The 20,347-nt window shown below is 47.6% G+C and overlaps 1 protein-coding gene across 6 annotated transcripts in view; it reads right to left on the reverse strand.

Annotated features, from left to right (window-relative positions):
- LOC119971600 (tumor protein p53-inducible protein 11-like) overlaps positions 1–20,347 on the reverse strand; it is a 186,558-nt gene that overhangs the window by 25,458 nt on the left and 140,753 nt on the right. For all 6 annotated transcript variants that reach the window (XM_038807384.1, XM_038807385.1, XM_038807381.1 and 3 more), the window contains 2 exons: positions 1,583–1,641; positions 426–474 (listed from right to left, as the gene is read on the reverse strand). In XM_038807384.1, the coding sequence (XP_038663312.1) occupies positions 426–474; positions 1,583–1,641 (108 nt within the window). The remainder of the gene's footprint in view (positions 1–425; positions 475–1,582; positions 1,642–20,347) is intronic.

Consider the following 20,347-nt stretch of genomic DNA (forward strand, 5'->3'; position numbering starts at 1 on the left):
GCTAGTGAACAGTAGGCTTTATTAGTCATGTACTTGCCTAGCCAGAGTCAGTAGTATGAATGCCACCCACAAGAGGCCGACTTATATATGGCCCCGGTGTGGGCGGAGTCAGAGGTGGGGACATACCGGGGTTATAGTACAGTACCTGGAAGCAGAAGCAGTTCATATCACCACTTCCAGGTCACAGGTTATGGTATCATGCATACATTATGATGAATACATTCATCACACACCCCTTCCACAAAAATTACCCCCCTGCACCATCAACACAACTATGTGTACCATCTATAAGATTCAGGCCTCTGAATTGCTAGTCCAGTAACAATACCACTTTGCCACCGTTTCCCCAGTCATAACCCCTTCAGCCACTCATTCCTGTGTCTTCATTTTATGTAGTAAATAATGTAAAACAAGTGTAAACTCACCATCATACCAACAACACTGAACATAATGGCTGACATCAGTTGCCATATCCTGGAGAGAGTTAAAGAGAGTGATTAGTGCATTCAGAGATACAGATGCAGTTTCATACATAGATGTGAAAAGTACATACACTCCATGGACATATACACAGGTCGTGACACATACAGTGAGATACAGACAAGTAGCGACACATACAGTGAGATAAACAGACAAGCAGTGACACACACAGGTAGTGACACATACACTGAGATACACAGACAAGCAGTGACACACACAGGTAGTGAGATATACAGAAAAGTAGTGACACACACAGGTAGTGACACATACAGTGAGATACACAGACAAGCAGTGACACACACACATGGGTAGTGACACATACAGTGAGATACACAGACAAGCAGTGGCACACACAGGTAGTGACACATACAGTGAGATACACAGACAAGCAGTGACACACACATAGGTAGTGACACATACAGTGAGATACACAGACAAGCAGTGACACACACAGGTAGTGACACACACTGAGATACACAGACAAGCAGTGACACACACATGTAGTGACACATACAGTGAGATACACAGACAAGCAGTGACACACACACAGGTAGTGACACATACACTGAGATACACAGACAAGCAGTGACACACACAGGTAGTGACACATACAGTGAGATACACAGACAAGCAGTGACACAGACACAGGTAGTGACACATACAGTGATATAAACAGACAAGCAGTAACACAAACACAGGTCGTGACACATACAGTGATATACACAGACAAGCAGGTATGACACATACAGTAATATACACAGTCGTTGAATATTTAACTCCCAGTCGTGACCAAGTTTTAACCATGTTTCAGTAATGGCCACTAAATCATAGTCATTCATGATGATTTGTGCCATCAACTCATTTAACTTATTGCGAATACTACGAGGATTCAGGTAAAGTACCCTTATGTTGACTTTTGTACCTCAGTTTTTAATCTAACACCTCTATCAGTAACCTCTCCAAAGTAATTTTTCCGTTTAACTTTACTCCCGAACAGGTGCCAGAATGTGGCGGCTAGGGGCTTTTCACGGTAACCTCATCGCAGTGTTAATGTAAGCCTACTTGTAACAATAAAGATTATTGTTATTATTAAAAGTTGTACCTGAGGCCCAGAGGTTCCCGCATAGCGAATTTCATTTCATTTCCCAAAACTTGACTGATCTGAAATACAAATGAGAATTAGACATTTCAGGGCTGTCCAAGTCACAGAATTGTTACGGTGCAGAAGGAGGCTGTTCAGCCCACAGTGTCAGTACCGGCCCTCCAAACAAGCATTATGAATTAGTGCCATTCCCCTGCCTTTTCCCCTATACCCCTGCACAAACAAAGTAATCCTTTAATACCCTCTTAAATGCCTCGATTGAACCTGTCACCATCACACTTCCAGCCAGCACATTCCAAACCCAAACTACTCGCTGTGTGAAAACATTTTTCATTCCCAACACATTTGCTTCTTTGCCCTCTGTGCCTTCTCATTCTCAATTCTTTTATGAGGGGGAACAATTTTCTCCCTCTCTACCCTGCTGAGAGCCCTCATGATTTTGAACATCTCTTTCAAACCTCCTTTTAGCCTTCTTCTGTCCAAGGAGAACAGTCCTAACCTCTCCGATCTACCCTCATTACTGAAGTCTCTCATCCCTGGGACTATTCTTGTAAACCTCTTCTGTATGCTCTCCAATCTATTCACATCCTTCCCATAGTGTGGTACCCAGAACTATACACAATATTTCAGCTGAGGTCTAACTAGTGTCTTGTACAAATTCAGCACAACATCCTTGCTCTTGTGCTTTATGCCCCTGTTAATAAAGCCCAGGATGCCGTCTGTTTTATTAACTGCTCTCTCCCTGGTTTAGCTCACTGGGCTAAATCGCTGGCTTTTAAAGCAGGCCAAGCAGGCCAGCAGCACAGTTCGATTCCCGTACCAGCCTCCCCGGACAGGCACCGGAATGTGGCGACTAGGGGCTTTTCACAGTAAATTCATTGAAGCCTACTCGTGACAATAAGCGATTTTCATTTTCATTTCACCTGTCCTGTCACCTTCAATGATCTACGCACATATGCACCCAGTCCCTCTGCTTTTACAATTTTAACCCCTATTTTATACTTTCTCTCCATGTTCTCCTAACCAAAATCCATCACCTTACACTTTTCCACGTTGAACTTTGTCTGCCACCTGTCTGCCCACTCCACCAACATGTCTATGTCCTTTTGAAGTTTTACATCAAACTCTTCACAGTTTACAAGACTTTCAAGTTTTGTATCATCTGCAAATGATGGAACTGCCCCCTGCACACAAGATCTAGATCATGAATATATACCAGGAAAAGCAAAGGTCCCAATACTAAACCTTGGGGAACACCAGTACAAACCTTCCTCCAGCCCAAAGATTATCCATTACTCTCTGCTTCCAATTACTCAGCCAATTTGTATCTATGTTCACAGATCACAGAATTTACAGTGCAAAAGGAGGCCATTCGGCCCATCGAGTCTGCACCGGCCCTTGGAAAGAGCACCCTACCCAAGGTCCACACCTCCACCCTATCCCCATAACTCAGTAACCCCACCAACACTAAAGGCAATTTAGCATGGCTAATCCACCTAACCAGCACATCTTTGGACCCGGAGGAAACCCACGCCGACACGGGGAGAACGTGCAGTCGCCACACAGACAGTGACCCAAGCCGGGAATCGAACCTGGGACCATGGAGCTGTGAAGCAATTGTGCTAACCACTGCTACCGTGCTGCAATTCAAACTGTCCGAGCCAGAAAAATGCTTTCCAAGTTTACCTCCAGGACTTTTAAAATCTTTTGAGTGTGGGAAATAAGACTGTCAGCAGTATATTTAAATAAATGCTAGGACTCTGCCAAGTACATTTCAAACCAGATACACACCTCACTGGAACCATATTTCATAGTGCATAACCTCAAGAAAATAGTTTCGCAACAGTACCAATGACAAAGCATAACATGTTCATTCAAAGTTTCCCCCAAAAAACAATTTCCTTCAGATGTCAATGAAAGAAAAACAATCTGTAAGCATTAGACAATTGAGGACAACACTGAAACTATGAAAGAAATGTGAGTTTTGTGCAATTTCTTCTGACACGTTCTTCTCCCCCTGTCCTTTAGTTCTTTTTCTCTCTCTCCCCCCCCCAACCACAGCTGACAATTCATTCCAACCTACACCGAAGAAATATTTCAATGTCACTGAAGGTTGGAAAGCTGAATGGTACTTCTGCTATACAAAACACCATGAATATACAATCCAGAAACCAAGATGTGCAGGAAATGGACAGCTTTGGTTAAGGCAAGTGAGTCAAATCTAACAAAGAGATTCAAAACAGTGGGAAAAGATAGCTTACTATGAACATAGAACATACAGTGCAGAAGGAGGTCATTCGGCCCATCGAGTCTGCACCGACCCACTTAAACCCTCACTTGCCCTCACTTCCACCCCAAACCCAATAACCCCTCCTCACCTTTTTTGGACACTCAGATTAATTTAGAAATCACAACTTTAAAGTATTCATTTTGCAATGGAAGAAAGAGTCCATATGGCTGACTTCCAAGGACCAATTCTCTTTGTTCATAGGAGGACTCGATATGTGCAGAAGGTTTGGAAGCATAGGGGCACAATCTCACATTTAATCCAGGATCCAAAGTCCAAATCACCAGTTACTTTGACGAGAACTTGGAATACCTAGATAATTTGAAAGCCTGTTCGTTAAACAATCGGTACAGATTGTACTTTTGCCAATCTCCGATTTCTTTACTACAGTAAAGTGGAACCATTCGTCCATATTGAGTTTTGCATATTTTTGTATTAATCATTGGAAAGACAAGTGGAAAAACAGTGGATATTCAAAGAGCTCTATGAACTTTACAATTAACACCGAATCGTACACCGAAGAATCCTGCTCGGCTGCCGATCAGGAGCACCACCCACAGTTGCAGACTGGCTTGCTGAACGTTTGGAATTTCACCACCTGGAGAAGACCAAGTATGCTATCCGAGTGTCAGAGGAAGGCTTCCTGGATACTTGGGGGCAGTCCGCCAGCCCGCTCCAGGACATGTCCGAGGCCAGCAACAACAAATGTTGCTGCTGCTTCTTTTATCCTACCTATAATGTTTCTCACAAGCCTGTTGTGTGGCACTGTATCGAATGCCTTCTGAAGGTCCATGTACACCACATCAATAGCATTACCATCATTGACCCATTTCTGTTACCTCCTCAAAAATCTCCATTACGTTAGTTAAACAGAATTTCCCCTTTAGAAATCCATGCTGGCTCTTCCTAATCAACCCACATTTTTCAATGTGACCACTAATTCTATCCCAAATAATTGTTTCCCCACCACTGAAGTGAAACTAACTGGGATGTAATTGCTGTGTGCTGTAATTGTAATTCCTCGCAATCTTTTTTTGAAGAATGGAATTTGCAATTCTCCAGTCCTCTATGACCTCCCCCTGGAGTCTAAGGAAGACTGAAAGATTATGGCCAATGCCCTCGCAATTTCCATTCTCACTTCCTTCAATATCCTTTGATGCATCTCATCCGGTCCCAGCCCCTAGTCAACGTTCAGTACTGATAGCGCATCCAACACTCCCTCCTCAACAATTGTCAACCTTTCTAGCGACTGAGTTTCCTCCTTTGTCACCATGTTGTGTTAGCACCAGCTCCTTGGTCAAGACAGATGCAATATATTTATTTAATACCTCAGCCATGCCCCCCTCTCCGAGTGTAGATTTCCTTCCAGGTCCCTGATCAGCCCTACTCTTTTTACCACCCTTTAACTATTCACACACCTATAGAAGACATTGGCATTCCTCTTTATGTCGGCTGCCAGTCTTTTCTCACAGTCCCTCTTTGCTTATTTAATATACTTTTTCACCTCCCCTCTGAACCTTCTGTATTTTCTGACATCTGTCACAATCACTGTTTTTCTTTTTTATTATAATTTCTCTCTCCTTTTTCATCCAGAGAGCTTGGATTTGTTTGTCCTGCCTTTCCTTTTTCAGGGAATATACCTTGCCCGTCCCTGAACCTTTTCTTTTTTGAAGGGAGCCCATTGTTCAAATACAGATTTTCCCGCCACCCTTTTGTTCCAGTCTGTCTTGCCCAGCCCCGTTCTTGCCCCATTTAAGTTGACTCTCGCTCAGTTAATTATTCTTGCTCTATCATCATCCTAATCCTTATGATACAATGATTGCTCTCTCCTAAATATTCCCCCACTGACACTTTATCTACTTGGCCCAACTCATTTCCAAAAACCAGTTCCAACAGTGTATCCTTTCTTGGACTGGACATATACAGCTGTGGAAAATATTACTGAGCATAATCTAGGAACGTTTGCCCTCTCCACCCTTTACACAATCTCTCTCCCAGTTTACATTCAGGTAAGTAAAGGTTAATTATAATTGTTCTATAATGTTTGCATTGCGCTGTAATTTCCCTGTAGATTTTTTCCTCCTCATCCTTCCCACTACTTGGCAGTCTATATACAACACCAAACAATGTAATTGCACCCTTTTTGTTCCTTCGCTCTAACCAAAATGATTCTGTCCTTGAACCCTCTGGGACATCCTCTTTCTCCAGTACTGCAATGCTGTCCAATACCTTTTTTTCCTATCTTTTATGAATAATTTGTACCCAGGAATATTTAACACCCAGCCTTGCCCTTCCTTTAATCATGGCTCTGTTATCACCACAACATCATATTTTCACATGGCAATCTGCAACTGTATCTCCCCAATCTTGTTTACTATCATCTGTGCATTCACACACATGCACAGGAACCCTGATTTAGGCTTTGTTGCCTTCTCCATTACTCCAACTTCACATATTAAATTACTATTCTCTATACCCATGCATTCTGTCTCTCCCAGTATTTTGTGCACTGGTAATCCTCTCTACTATTCCCTCTTCATCCCCACATCCCTGCCAAGTCAGTTTAAAGACCTTCAACAAAACTAGCAAAAAGCCGAAGGAACTCAGTCCCAATTCTGCTCAGGTGCAATCCGCCCAGTTTGAACAGGCTTTATCTTCCCCACAGCCAGTCACAGTGCCCCAGGAATCTAAAGCTCTCCCTCCTGCACCATTTTACCAGCCACACATTAATCTGCCTTATCCTCCTATTTCTGGGGCGGGATTCTCCATTTCCCAGCCGCGTGTTTCTTGGTGGCGCGTCATTTCACTTGCGACGGGATTGTATCTTCCCGCCACTTGTTAATGGGATTTCCCATTGAGACCACTCCATGCCACTGGGAAACCTCCGGGTGGAGGTACACTGCCAACGGGAATAGAGAATCCCAAAGGCTGGAGAATTCCAGCCCTGTACTCGCATGCACGAGGAGTAATTTGGAGATGGCTTTATTTGAGGTGCTACTTTATTTTCTACCTAGCTCACTAAATTCTGTTTGCAGGACCACCTCCCTCTTCCTAACTAAATCACTGGCACCAATGTTAACCATGACCTCTGGCTGTTCACCCTCCGCCAGAAGAACACCCTGCAGTCGCTCAATAACATACTTGGCCCTGCCACTGGGGAAGCACAAACAGTCCTGGAGTCTTGCCTGGATTAGTAATTAACTATTCCCAGTCCATTTGTCATCTATTTTGATTTGGAAACTTTTTTCTCTTCTTCTTTCGAGCGACTTTCCCAAATAAATAATGGACAGCACACAGCTTCAGAATGGCAAATGCTTTTCAAATGACTACTCAAGTGATGTTTGTACATTTTGACTGTCTTCTGGTAGTTTCAACAACTTCTGAGGTTTCTTATCGGGCTTGTGAGTTCCATTTCTAAAGTAGATGCTCGGTGACTGGGTGTGGGGATGGGGGGCAGCAGTGAGGGTGGATGGGGGTAATGGAGGAACATTGGGCTTGATTCTCTGGTCGGCGATGCCGAAATCGCATTTGACAAACAGCCGGAGAATCACATTTCCTGACTGAATTGGGGAGGCGTCGCTTTCACGATGCTCCGCCCCCTCCTCATGTACATCATGTACCCTGCATGTACATCGCACCACATATTGACGGCCTCAGGCAATGCTCCCAATGGTCCACCCCTGACCGGCCGAGTTCCCGATAGCGCGGGACATGTGTGGCCTCATCCATCGGGAACTCAGCGTGAAGGAGGGCCGATCCGCGGGCAGGGGGTCGTTATTCGGGACTGGGGGCACTGTGGTGGGTGGTCCGGGGTGGAGGAGCCAGCCGAAGGGGGGGACTATTTGTGGGCCGGGTCCGTGAGTGGCCTCCGCCATGAAGCACGGGACGGCCGCTGCAGGCTGCCACTGTGCGGATGCGCGGCCATAGACCCAGCAATTCTCCGGGGTGTATCGGCAGCTAGAACCGGGTGCTCTACGCTGCTGTCCTGCTAGCCCCCAGCAAAATGGGGAATTGGTGGCTGTTTTGCGCCAGTGTTTCTGTCGTAAAACGCCACCGTTCCAATGCCGGCTTGGGAGGATAAGGAGCAAGGGGCTGAAGAGCGCTTTCATTAATCTGGATATTTAAATTTATGTTGATGGGCTGTTGATTCCATTGAAGAACATAACTAACACTTTTGGAAGCAAAGGCAGGCATTTCAATTGTTAGGATATTGTCTGTCTGTCCTGTGTTCCCTTTTAATTCCGTCCTGCTGCCTCTTTTGAAATACATTTCTGCACTTGTTGTCTTTGGACACTGGAATCCCCCCCCAATTTTAGATGGGCTGGTCCGAAACATCACCTTTAGGTTCTGTGGCAGAATCCGTGATGTCGTTTGATAGACTTGGTAAGCAGCAAATCAGTGCACAGAAGATTTCCAACTTTCTCCTATTGCGGCCTGTGGTTGGTGAAGCCAGTTAGTAACTTTCAGGGAAGAAGGCGAGTGCCATCTTTTGCTCAGTTCTGTAAAGCAGTCAGCCAAGTAAGGACCCAGAAGTCTCCCTCTCTCCATGCTGAATGATTTTAAGAGCACTGTAACCAAATCTGTGAAGACTTTCCTGTGTTAAAGGAATACAGACACCAACAGATCTGGGAAAGAGATCTTGAGTGTGAAAGTACAAGTTTTCCCAAAGGTCAGCAGTCTTCAAACTGTGGGTGTCAGGGGCTGGCAGGAGCTGAAGAATTAAGGCTTAAAGTGGGAGCATGTGTGATAAAGCTGCCAGAGTCTTGCTGAGGAATCGGGCAAGGAAAAACAGCTGAATTCCAGGATTAGAGCTGTACTGTTCTCACAGGGAGGCAAAACCTCCATCTGATGGCATATAATAAAGAAAGCAAGTGGATGTTGGCATTTATATCAAAAGGAATTTAGTATAAAGGTAAGGAAGTGTTGTTGCAACTATACAAGGCATTGGTAAGGCCGCACCTGGAGTATTGTGCACCGTTTTGGTCTCCTTATTTGAGGAAAGATGTAGTGGCATTGGAGGCAGTTCAGAGGAGGTTCACTAGATTGCTTCCAGAGATGAGGGGTTTATCGTATGACGAGTGATTGAGCAATTTAGGCCGATACTTTCTAGAGTTTAGAAGAAGGAGGGGAGATCTAATTGAGGTATACAAGATGCAAAAAAGATATGGATAAAGGAGACGTGGAGCTGACGCTTGCTCTTGTAGGGCATTCTAAATCAAGGGGTCATAATCTTAGAATACGAGATAGAAAATTTAAAACAGATGTGAGGAAAAACTACTTCTCCCAAAGGATTGTGAATCTGTGGAATTCGCTACCCCAGATTGCGGTGGATGCTGGGACAGTGAGTAAATTGAAGGAGGAGTTGGACAGATTTTTAATTGATAATGGGTTGAAGGGTGATGGAGAACAGGCAGGACGGTGAAGTTGAGGTCAGGATGGGATCAGCTCTGATCACATTGAGGCTGTCAGGTTAGGGAGGCTAAATTTCCGACTCCTGCTCCTAGGTCATGTCTTCCAGGGAGGAGATGCCCTGGCTGATTTTGCAATACAGCTCTTGGCCTGTAATATTGTTGGTAGCAGGTAAGGAACATAGCAGACATGATAGAATGGCAGAGCAGACTCAATGGGCCGAATGACCTACTTCTGCTCCTATTTCTTATGAACTTATGGTGGGAGAAATGCAGAAGTGCACCGACCGGAGCATTCTGTGTTCAACACCATCTGGTGGCCGGCGACGAGAACTGCACTGACCTGGAATTCTTAGGTGAAACACCATCTGGTGGTCAAAGGACAGAATTACGCCAACTTGAATCTTTCTGTTTCCCAGAAACTGCAACCACAGAGTGAAGATCATCTCGGACCTACTCCTTTTAATCCCTATTTTATCTTATTCCCCGACGACCCTTACCTGGTGTCTGTCTTGTGTGTGTCTGGGCAGCGGATGGGACAGGATCTTGGGATTGGGTAGTCTGGTAGACGGTTATTCTGTTATTTACGTATGTCCATCTTTTCTTCTTTTTATTAACAAATAGTTAAATTTTTACTTATATACCTGGTGTCTGTAACTCATTGGAGCAGTCAAGGATTAAAGCTCTTCGGAAAATAAAAATTATTGGTTAATTTGCTTCTGTTGAGACTCCGGGGTCTGTGGGGCTGGAATTGACCGCCCACTCGCCCAGGTGCTGTAACATAATTGAGAAACGTGACAACAGCCTGTTCTCATTGGGCCAATAGTTCCACAGTAAGCCTGTCCCAAAGCAGTCTCACTCTCCAGAACATGGAGATGCTACCTGACTGCACTGTCAGGATTCAGTTGGGATTGGGATTCAATTATAATCCAAACACCTTGGCCGGGATTCTCTAACCCCCCCGGCGGGTCAGAGAATCCCCGGGGGGAGGCGCAAATCCTACCCCTCCGACCTGATGCCGGCTGCCGTATTCTCCGGCGTTGTTTTTCAGGCAGGGGCGGGATTCCCAGCGCGCCACTCAGGAGCCGTTGACAGTGCCCCCCACGACGATACTCTGGGCTCTGATGGGCCGAGCTGCTGTCTGTTTTTGGCCAGTCCCGCCAGCGTGAATTACTCACCTCATGCACGGCGGGACCTGGCAGCTGAGTATGCAGGGCCGGTCCTAAGGGGGGGGGCAGGGGGATCTGACCCGGGGTGGGCGGGGGGATCCGATCCTGGGGGGGTGCCCCCACGGTGGCCTGGCCCACAATCAGGGCCCACCGATCTGTGGGTGGGCTTGTTCCGTGGGAGCACTTTTTTCTTCCGCGCCGGGCCCCTGTCGGGCTCCGTCATATTGCCCGGGAGCCAGCGCAGAGAAGAGAACCCACCGCGCATGTATGGAAATACGCTGCCAGGTCTGCACATGCACGGAATCACAGTGGTCGTTCCGCGCGTGTGCAACATCACGCCGGCCATTCCGCGCATGCACAAACTCGCGCCGGCCCTTCACACGCAGGCTGGAGTGGTGCCAACCCCTCCGTCGTCCACTTAAAAGGTGAGAATTCCTCACCTTGGGGGGCCATTGACGCCGGTTTTCCTGCCGGACTGGGGACTTAGTCCCCAGAAGGGAGAATCCAGGCCCTTATCTCCACTCCAATAAGAAATTCAGGCCACAGAGTTAACTAAATGTGTGTGTAACACAGTGCCGGTGTGTATGAAGTGCGTGTGACGCAGTGTTAGTTTTAATCTTTGTGTGTGACGGATGTCATAATATACATCCACGTATATGATGGAGTGCAGACAGGCAGTGATTGACACACAGGATGACCAGTGAGCACACAGAACACAGCAGCCAATCACCAGACAGGACACGACCACTATAAAGCCAGAGGGCACCGGTTTTCCCGCTCTCTTGGGATACAGCCTCTGAGACAGTCAGAGCTCGTGAGCAGCAGCTAGTACAAACACCATGTGGTAGTCAGTTCGTCTGGTCAGGCTAGCCTCAGGTCTCCAGTCAAGTCAGCATAGCGTCAACCCACAGTTAAGCATGTAATACAGTTAGATGTTCAATAAAATCGTGTTGCATTTCATCAAGTGTTGGAAGCCTATCTCTCAACACTGCATCAAACGCAGTCCACATAGAGCCAGCTTGCCCAACACATCATGGTACCAGTGAGTGATGCTGAAGTTTGACAGACCTACCTTGAGATAATCTGCCTTGACCAGCGATCAGCCATCCGGTAGCATGGACAGCGTCCGCCCTCGACCGCAGCTCCGCATCGCCGGCAACCTCGGTGCAAACTGGAAGATTTTCAAGCAGAAGTTCCAGCTCTATCTTGAAGCCACCGACCTCGAGGCCGCATCAGATGCCAGGAAGATTGCACTATTCCTTTCTACAGCCGGGGACCACGCTATCCACATCTTCAACTCCCTCACCTTTGCTGAAGGCGAAGACAAGACAAAGTTTAAAATAGTTCTGCTGAAGCTCGACAGCCACTGCGACATCGAGGTCAATGAGAGCTTTGAACGATATGTTTTCCCGTGACAGACTCCGACCCCGACGGCCCACCAGATCCTGACGCCGAGTGCCTCAAATCCCCATTCTGGGTGGGCATCATCACTATGCATGCGCTGCCTTTCTCAACGATGGTGAAACACCTCCCAATCCTGAGCATTGATCCGGACGAGTGGTGTGCTGTCCTCACAGTTAACAAGGCGCGCATACATTTCAAGCTGGACACCGGCGCTTCAGCAAACCTCATTTCAAAATCTGACCTCGACACCATCCACGTCAGACCAAGCATTCTTCCAGCGGCCTGCCAGCTCCTCAACTACAATGGCAATGCCATTGCTGTAAGTGGCTCATGCCAGCTTGCGGTGTCCAATAGGTCATTAAAAGCGACGCTGCGATTTGAAATTGTAGGAACCAACAGAGCTTCCCTGCTCGGTGCTTGGGCCTGCAAACTCCTGAACCTAGTGCAGCGGGTTCACACCATGTCGTCCGCACAGTCAACAACCTCACCAGATGATGACTTCCAGGCTCAACTCGATGACATCATAGCGCAATACCATAGCGTGTTCGAAGGTATGGGCACACTCCCATACCGATACAAAATCCTACTGAAGCCAAACGCCACCCCTGTGGTTCACGCACCGCGTCGGGTGCCGGCACCCTTTAAGGACCGCCTCAAGCAGCAGCTGCAAGACCTCCAGGACCAGGGCGTCATATCAAAGGTCACGGCACCCACGGACTGGGTTAGCTCCATGGTTTGCGTCAAGAAGCCGTCAGGGGAACTTCGAATCTGTATCGACCCCAAAGTTTTGAAGGCAACATCATGACGGAACACTACCCAATAACTAAACGAGAAGAGCTAACCAGTGAGATGGCTCATGCCGAATTCTTCATAAAGCTGGATGCTTCCAAGGGGTTTTGGCAAATACAGCTGGAAGCGTCCAGTCGCAAGCTGTGCACTTTCAATACCCCATTCGGTCGCTACTGTTACAACTGAATGCCCTTTGGCATCATCTCCGCCTCTGAGGTGTTCCACCGCATAATGGAACAAATGATGGAGGGCATTGAGGGGGTGCGAGTGTACGTCGATGATGTCATAATCTGGTCCACAACTCCTCAAGAACACATCGATCACCTCAAGTCAGTGTTCCATAGGATCCACGAGCATGGTCTCTGACTCAACAGAGCCAAATGCTCATTCGGTCAATCAGAAATCAAATTCCTTGGCGACCACATGTCGCAGCAAGGCGTGTAGCCGGATGCTGACAAGGTTTTGGTGATCAACACCATGAAGACCCCGGAGGGCAAGAAGGCGGTCCTCCGCATTCTAAGGATGGTCAACTTCCTTGGGAAGTTCATCCCCAACATGGCGTCACACACCACAGCCCTCCGCTATCTCGTTAGAAAAACGATGGACTTCCAGTGGCTACCCGCTCATGAGCAAGAGTGGCATGAGCTGAGGGCGAAATTCACCAAGGCCCCGGTGCTGGCATTTTCGACCCCGCCAAGGAAACAAAAATGTCCACTGACGCGAGCCAGGATGGTATTGGGGCAGTGCTTCTCCAACGGGATGACTTCTCCTCCTGGACCCCAGTTGCATATGCCTCCACAGCCATGACACCCACTGAGCAACGATACGCTCCGATTGAGAAAGAATGCCTGGGCCTCCTTACAGGGATCGACAAGTTCCATGTTTATGTGTATGGCCTCCCCAAATTCAGGATCGAGACGGACCACATACCATTGGTTCACATCATCCAAAAAGACCTCAATGACATGACGCCATGGTTACAATGCATCCGCCTCAAACTACGCCACTACGATTTTGATCTGGACAAGCTCATTGTTGCCAATGCACCCTCCAGATCGATCACCACACCGTGTGAGCAAACTGACTTTGTCTGTCAAATAGTTCTGTGCCTCCAACTTTCCGGATGAGAGGGTCGTGCAAATTCGTGAGGAGACGGCCAGGGATCCTCTGCTCCAGCGGGTGATGCAGCACCTCACAAATGGTTGGCAAAAGGGTTAGTGTCCCAGTTTTACAATGTCAAGGATGATCTAATGGTGGTAGACGGCATCCTCATGAAGCTTGACAGAATTGTGATCCCACAGAGCATGCGAGATTTGGTTCTCGGCCAAATCCACGAGGGTCACTTGGGGGTCGAAAAATGTCACTGTTGAGCCCGAGAGGCAGTATACTGGCCGGGCATCAGCCAAGATGTCGCCAACAATTGCCCGCCGTGTCAAAAATTCCAGCCGGCCCAGCCTAAGGAGACTCTACAGCAACATGAAATGGTGACTTCCCCATGGTCCAAAGTCGGTGTTGACCTGTTCCATGCCAAGGGGCGTGACTATGTCCTCCTAGTGGACTACTTTTCCAACTACCCCGAAGTGGTCAGACTGTCTGAACTCACGTCGGCGGCGGTGATCAAGGCGTGCAAGGAAACTTTTGCCCAACATGGGATCCCACTCATGGTGATGAGTGAAAATGGCCCCTGTTTTTTTCAGCCAGGAGTGGTCAGATTTTGCCCGGCTGTACAACTTCCGGCATGTCACATCCAGCCCTCACTACCCCCAGTCGAATGGGAAGGCCGAAAAAGGGGTCCACATCGTTAAAAGACGATTGTGTAAGGCTGCTAACTCGGGTTCCGATTTCAACCTGGTGCTGTTGGAATATAAAGCGACTCCTCTGTCCACTTGGCTGTCCCCAGCGCAGCTCCTCATGAACCGGACACTGCGAACGACGGTTCCGGCCATCCACATTCCGGATCTTGACAACTTCCCGGTCACACAGAGGATGCAGCAGTCTCGGGCCCAATACAAATCGGCATACGACGCCCACGCCACAGATCTCCCCGAGCTGGTCCCTGCTGATCGAGTTCCTGTTCAGCTGCCTGACGGTGGCTGGTCCGCCACAGCTGTGGTGGTCAAGCAAGTGGCCCCGAGATCATTCCTCGTTCGCATGCCTGATGGCTCTTTTCTCCGGCACAACAGGCGGGCACTGCACAGACTTCCACGCCCGCTACCCAACCATGACGTCCCGCCTCGCACACTGCTTCCTCCGGACTCGCCCTTCCACGAGGCCACCGATCTGCCAGTTATTCTACCGACCTCTACGTCCACCGCATTGGAGGCAGTTCCGCCCGTTCAGGTGCAGGCAGCTTCTGACCCACCCCTGAGGCGGTCAACCAGAATTCGCCGCCCGCCACAGAGACTGAATTTATAGACTGGCTGTTGCATTACCTTGTTATCTCATCGTTTACACATCTGTACATATCGTTTTTTTCTCATGTGTTATCTGCCCTTTATCTGCACGAGACACCTTCCCATGTATATAAGTTAGCATGTTCTGTATGTAGTCAAGTTCCTGTACACATATTCATTATTTATTGACCTGAACACATATTTTTTTTTTTAAAAGGGGGGAGATGTCATAATATACGTCCATGTAGATGATGGAGTGCAGACAGGCAGTGATTGACACACAGGATGACCAGTGAGCACACAGAACACAGCAGCCAATCACCAGACAGGACACGACCACTATAAAGCCCAGAGGGCACCAGTTTTCCTGCTCTCTCGGGATCCAGCCTCTGAGACAGTCAGAGCTCGTGAGAAGCAACTAGTACAAACACCATGTGGTAGTCAGTTAGTCTGGTCAGGTTAGCCTCAGGTCTCCAGTCAAGTCAACATAGTTTCAACCCACAGTTAAGCATGTAATATAGTTAGATGTTCAATAACATCTCAGCACGGTAGCATTGTGGATAGCACAATTACTTCACAGCTCCAGGGTCCCAGGTTCGTTCCGGCTTGGGTCACTGTCTGTGCGGAGTCTGCACATCCTCCCCGTGTGTGCGTGGATTTCCTCCGGGTGCTCCGGTTTCCTCCCACAGTCCAAAGATGTGCAGGTAAGGTGGATTGGCCATGATAAATTGCCCTTAGTGTCCAAAATTGCCTTTAGTGTTGGATGGGGTTACTGAGTTAGGGGGATAGGGTGGAGGTGTTGACCTTGGGTAGGGTGCTCTTTCCAATAGCCGGTGCAGACCCGATGGGCCGAATGGCCTCCTTCTGCACTGTAAATTCTATGAAAAATCGTGTTGCATCTCATCAAGTGTTGGAAGCCTGTCTCTCTCTACACTGCATCAAACGCAGTCCACATAGACCCAGCTTGCCCAACACATCAACGGAGTCACAGTGTTTACTGTGTGTGTGTGACAGAGTGTCAGTGTTTACTGAGTGTGTGTGATGGAGTGTCAGTGTTTACTCTGTGTGTGTGTGTGTGTGTGTGTGTGTGTGTGTGTGTGAGAGACGGAGTGTCACTGTTTACTGTGTGTGTGTGTGACGGAGTGTCAGTGTTTACTGTGTGTGTGTGTGTGTGTGTGTGTGTGAGAGACGGAGTGTCAGTGTTTACTGTGTGTGTGTGTGACGGAGTGTCAGTGTTTACTGTGTGTGTGTGTGTGTGACGGAGTGTCAGTGTTTACTGTGTGTGTGTGTGACGGAGTGTCAGTGTTTACTGTGTGTGTGTGTGTGTGACGGAGTGTCAGTGTTTACTGTGTGTGTGTGTGTGTGACGGAGTGTCAGTGTTTACTGTGTGTGTGTGTGTGACGGAGTGTTAGTGTTCACTGTGTGTGATGGAGGGTCAGTGTTTACTGAGTGTGTGTGAGACGGAGTGTCAGTGTTTACTGAGTGTGTGTGTGTGTGTGACGGAGTGTCAGTGTTTACTGAGCGTGTGTGTGACGGAGTGTCAGTGTTTACTGAGTGTGTGTGAGACGGAGTGTCAGTGTTTACTGAGTGTGTGTGTGTGACGGAGGGTCAGTGTTTACTGAGTGCGTGCGTGTGTGTGACAGAGTGTCAGTGTTTACTGTGTGTGTGTGTGACGGAGTGTCAGTGTTTACTGAGTGTGTGTGTGACGGAGTGTCAGTGTTTACTGAGTGTGTGTGTGTGACGGAGGGTCAGTGTTTACTGAGTGCGTGCGTGTGTGTGACAGAGTGTCAGTGTTTTCTGTGTGTGTGTGTGTGTGAGAGTGACCGAGGGCGGGATTCTCCAATAATGGGGCTTATGGCCCCACGCTTATGTCCCCCGAACGTGATAAATTCTCCACTTTCTATGAGGCTAGCTTGACTCCGGAGTGGTTCCCGTAGCTCCAGCCAGCACCGAAGGGCCGGCGCGATTCCGCGCATGCGTGGAACGGGCTGCGTATTTCCCCACATGCGCAGAACGGTGTTAGTGTTTACTGAGTGTGTGTGTGACGGAGTGTCAGTGTTTACTGAGATGTTTTTTGCCATTAGTTTTATTATAATCGATCATCTTTTTGACTTCCGATCACTGATTGAGTGAATGCAGTTGATTTGAGAACGTGCTATTAGGGCTTATTTTTATTTAAGATCTGTTCTATATTGTCGTTTATCGTTTTTATTTGAGCAGGTGAAATTTATTTCTCTTGTCAGAATAATGCAATTGTGCTTTAGGAAGGGGGAATATGATTGTAATCACTCAGTGTACCTGCTGTGTGTACAGTGCTTCTGTGTCCATTCACTCTGTGAGCTATGCAGCATGATTCACCCTTTAATACGTCACTCAGTCCCAGAGTCCTGTAGGATTACCAGTGCTGAAAACCTACAGTTCAATTAAACTGTCAAGACTGGAGTTTAATTCCCAGCAATCCAAAAAGGAAAGTGTTGTGTTAAATTGCTGGTCAATACAAGTTATGTTCCACACTCAGTCTGCAGGAGAATGGGACCATTATATGAACATACTGAACTTCACCCATTTACTGACGGCTCTCTGCTGATTCCAGTTGTTGGATAGTGAAGAGATATTTTCTCATTGCTGAAATCAATTTTCATTTCATGGTATTAATTAGTTTATAATTGGAAGGGCATTAACAAAGATGGACTTCGAACAGGCAGTAATAGCCACAGGCTTTGTGGTGAATCAGATCAGGGCTGATTCTCTTCAGGATGTAGGGATGCATACATGCGATCAGAACCATAATTCTGGAAAAAGCTGTTTTCCTGACTTTGCGATGGGTGATGGAGGGCGAAGGCCTATTACCTGGGAGCTGCGGACAATCCTTTCCCCCCTGAAGATAAACAGGAGCAGGATGTTAAAGTTCTCTACAGATCAGATTGAGAATCGTCCAATCATTTTGAAGAGGGTTTTCAATTGTAGCTGCTTGCGTCATAGTTTTTCCAATTGCTCTCGCGGTCTGAGGGTTGGCTGGTTTCAGCTGTCACCCCATTATTTGAGGAGGGAAATTAAAATTAGAATTTGAATTCCACGACATGCTGTGACTGGGAGAACTCTTGTTACTCGTGGAAAATCCAGAACTAAGTACAATGCACCTGTCAGTGGCTTGTCAACCCTGCCATTGATTTTGGGTATCATTAGCAGGATTCGCAACCAATAAGTATGATGACAACCCACAGGAATCGATTTCAGCTCCAGTATTTAAAGTGACATTGCAAGCACAAAATGTAATCGATTGTGGAGGTGGGAGTAGGAATGAGCAAGTTCGAGTCCATGCAGATATTCATCAATGGCTGTGCCCCATTTAACTGATGTGATGCTGGGAGGACCCTCTGGAGGATACCATTCCTAATGACAGAAGGTGGAAACCTCCCAGTGAAACCTAGAAGGCGTGGCTGGAGTTTTCCTCCTGATATCAGCATCAGGTATGTGGCACTAGAGCCATAGATTCAATGTCAAAAGTTGTTGAATGACCTAAGCATGGAAGGAAAGGTGAGTACAGTGGCACATCCATCTGTATCACAACACTCTGCCTTCTTAAACCTACTCCAGCATATCACTCCTCACACCAATCCATTACTCTCTGCTTATGCACTTCCTCACAAATCCGCCTGTCCATCCGCCACTGGCCCTCAACCGTATCTTTTTGTGACATCATGGAATGATTCTTCGCTGCTGGTAGCGGAGTTCCCAATGTGGTGGAGCATCCAGCATCAGCCAAAAAACAGGATAGGCACTGAACCCGTTCCGTTGCTCCAGACATTTTAAGAGCACTTAACTGTCTTTGATGTAGTCCAAGAGCTGTCAATCATAGCTAGATGTTCATTAACATTGTGGTCAGTTTTACCGCTGGCTGCTTGAAATCCACTCAACCATGTAGGAAAATTAGAGTAACAATCCAGAAAGCTGAGTATATGTGTAAACTGTCAATCACAGTGTAGTAAAATCAATTTCACAGTTGTGTGAATGAAAGCCTTGCAGATCAAAGATCTGAAGGGGTTTAAACCCAGCTGATGTGGTTTTCTTTTCTAGAATTGACAGGTGCTGCTTTCTCTGCCTGATCCAGCCATGAATTGCACAGGTGAGTTTTAAAGCGGTGATTTTTTTTCACTGTCTCTGTCTGGACTTCTCTCTAGTTTCCAGACAGGGGTCTTTGTAATTGGGGGGGGGGGGGGGGGGGGGAGGAGAGGTGTCCAGACAGGATTCTCTGTAATGGGGGGTTTCCAGGCGGGGATCTGTGTATTGTGTGAGGGGCGATTCTAGTAGGGGGCTCTTTTATGGAGGGGTCTCTGGTGGGGGGGTCTCTTGTGGGGGTCTCTGCTGGGAGGTCAATGATGGAAGTCGGGTCACCCTTATACTGAGGGAGGGGTGACCCAGAATATCATGTGATGGGGGGAGGGGGGGGGGCAGAACTGCATTGCGGGGGGACGGGGGGATGGAGAGGGCACTGCCGGCAGACCTCGCTATCTGGTCGCCTGGTCACAGTAATGGCCTGATTGTAGGATTGACGAGATAACCGTTTGCAATCCCTGCAATGCAGAAATTTGCAAGACAAGGCATAGAGAATCGCCACTCAATTTATGTTCCCAGCATGACTGCAAATAAGTGATGATTCATAGTTTCCCAAATGGAGAATTCCGGCACATATCACTCGCTCAGAGCCACTCTCGCCAAATGAAGCGCATCCTATCCATTCAACAGATGTTATTGCTCTCACTCGTAGGCCTCTTCATTTCTTCAATGCAGAGGAGAGCACAGACCCCAAGAGAGAGGCAGAGTGACAGCTGCTCTGTCATCCGTAACCTACAGATGCAAAGGAGGTGGCGGACTGGACAACGGCAGAGCTTCCGTGTGCTTGGTCACTGAAGATGATGGGCTCAGGGCCTCACAGTCAGAAGGTGAAGATGAGGGGCTCAGGGCCTCACAGTCAGAAGGTGAAGATGAGGGGCTCAGGGCCTCACAGTCAGAAGGTGATAAATTAAAGAGGAGTGGGTGTAGGTCGAGTGCTTTTTTGGAGGGTCAGTGCAGACTCAATGGGCCAATTGGTCTCCTTCTACACTCCAGGGATTCTATGGATTGTAACTATTAGACAATGTCAGATTGTTCATTTTCAGTTTTACTCTTGAGCCACCAAATTATTATTTCTTTTCACCACTTTCTCCTGTTGCTGGTTGCTGCCTGCTCTCTACTCGAATGGTAAGACATGAGCTGACACTGAGTAACAGCCGGGCTGTGAATCAGAGGCCTGATTGTTTGCAGGACTGAAAGAC

This window comes from Scyliorhinus canicula, chromosome 9, assembly GCF_902713615.1.
Source record: "Scyliorhinus canicula chromosome 9, sScyCan1.1, whole genome shotgun sequence".
Lineage (NCBI taxonomy): Eukaryota > Metazoa > Chordata > Chondrichthyes > Carcharhiniformes > Scyliorhinidae > Scyliorhinus > Scyliorhinus canicula.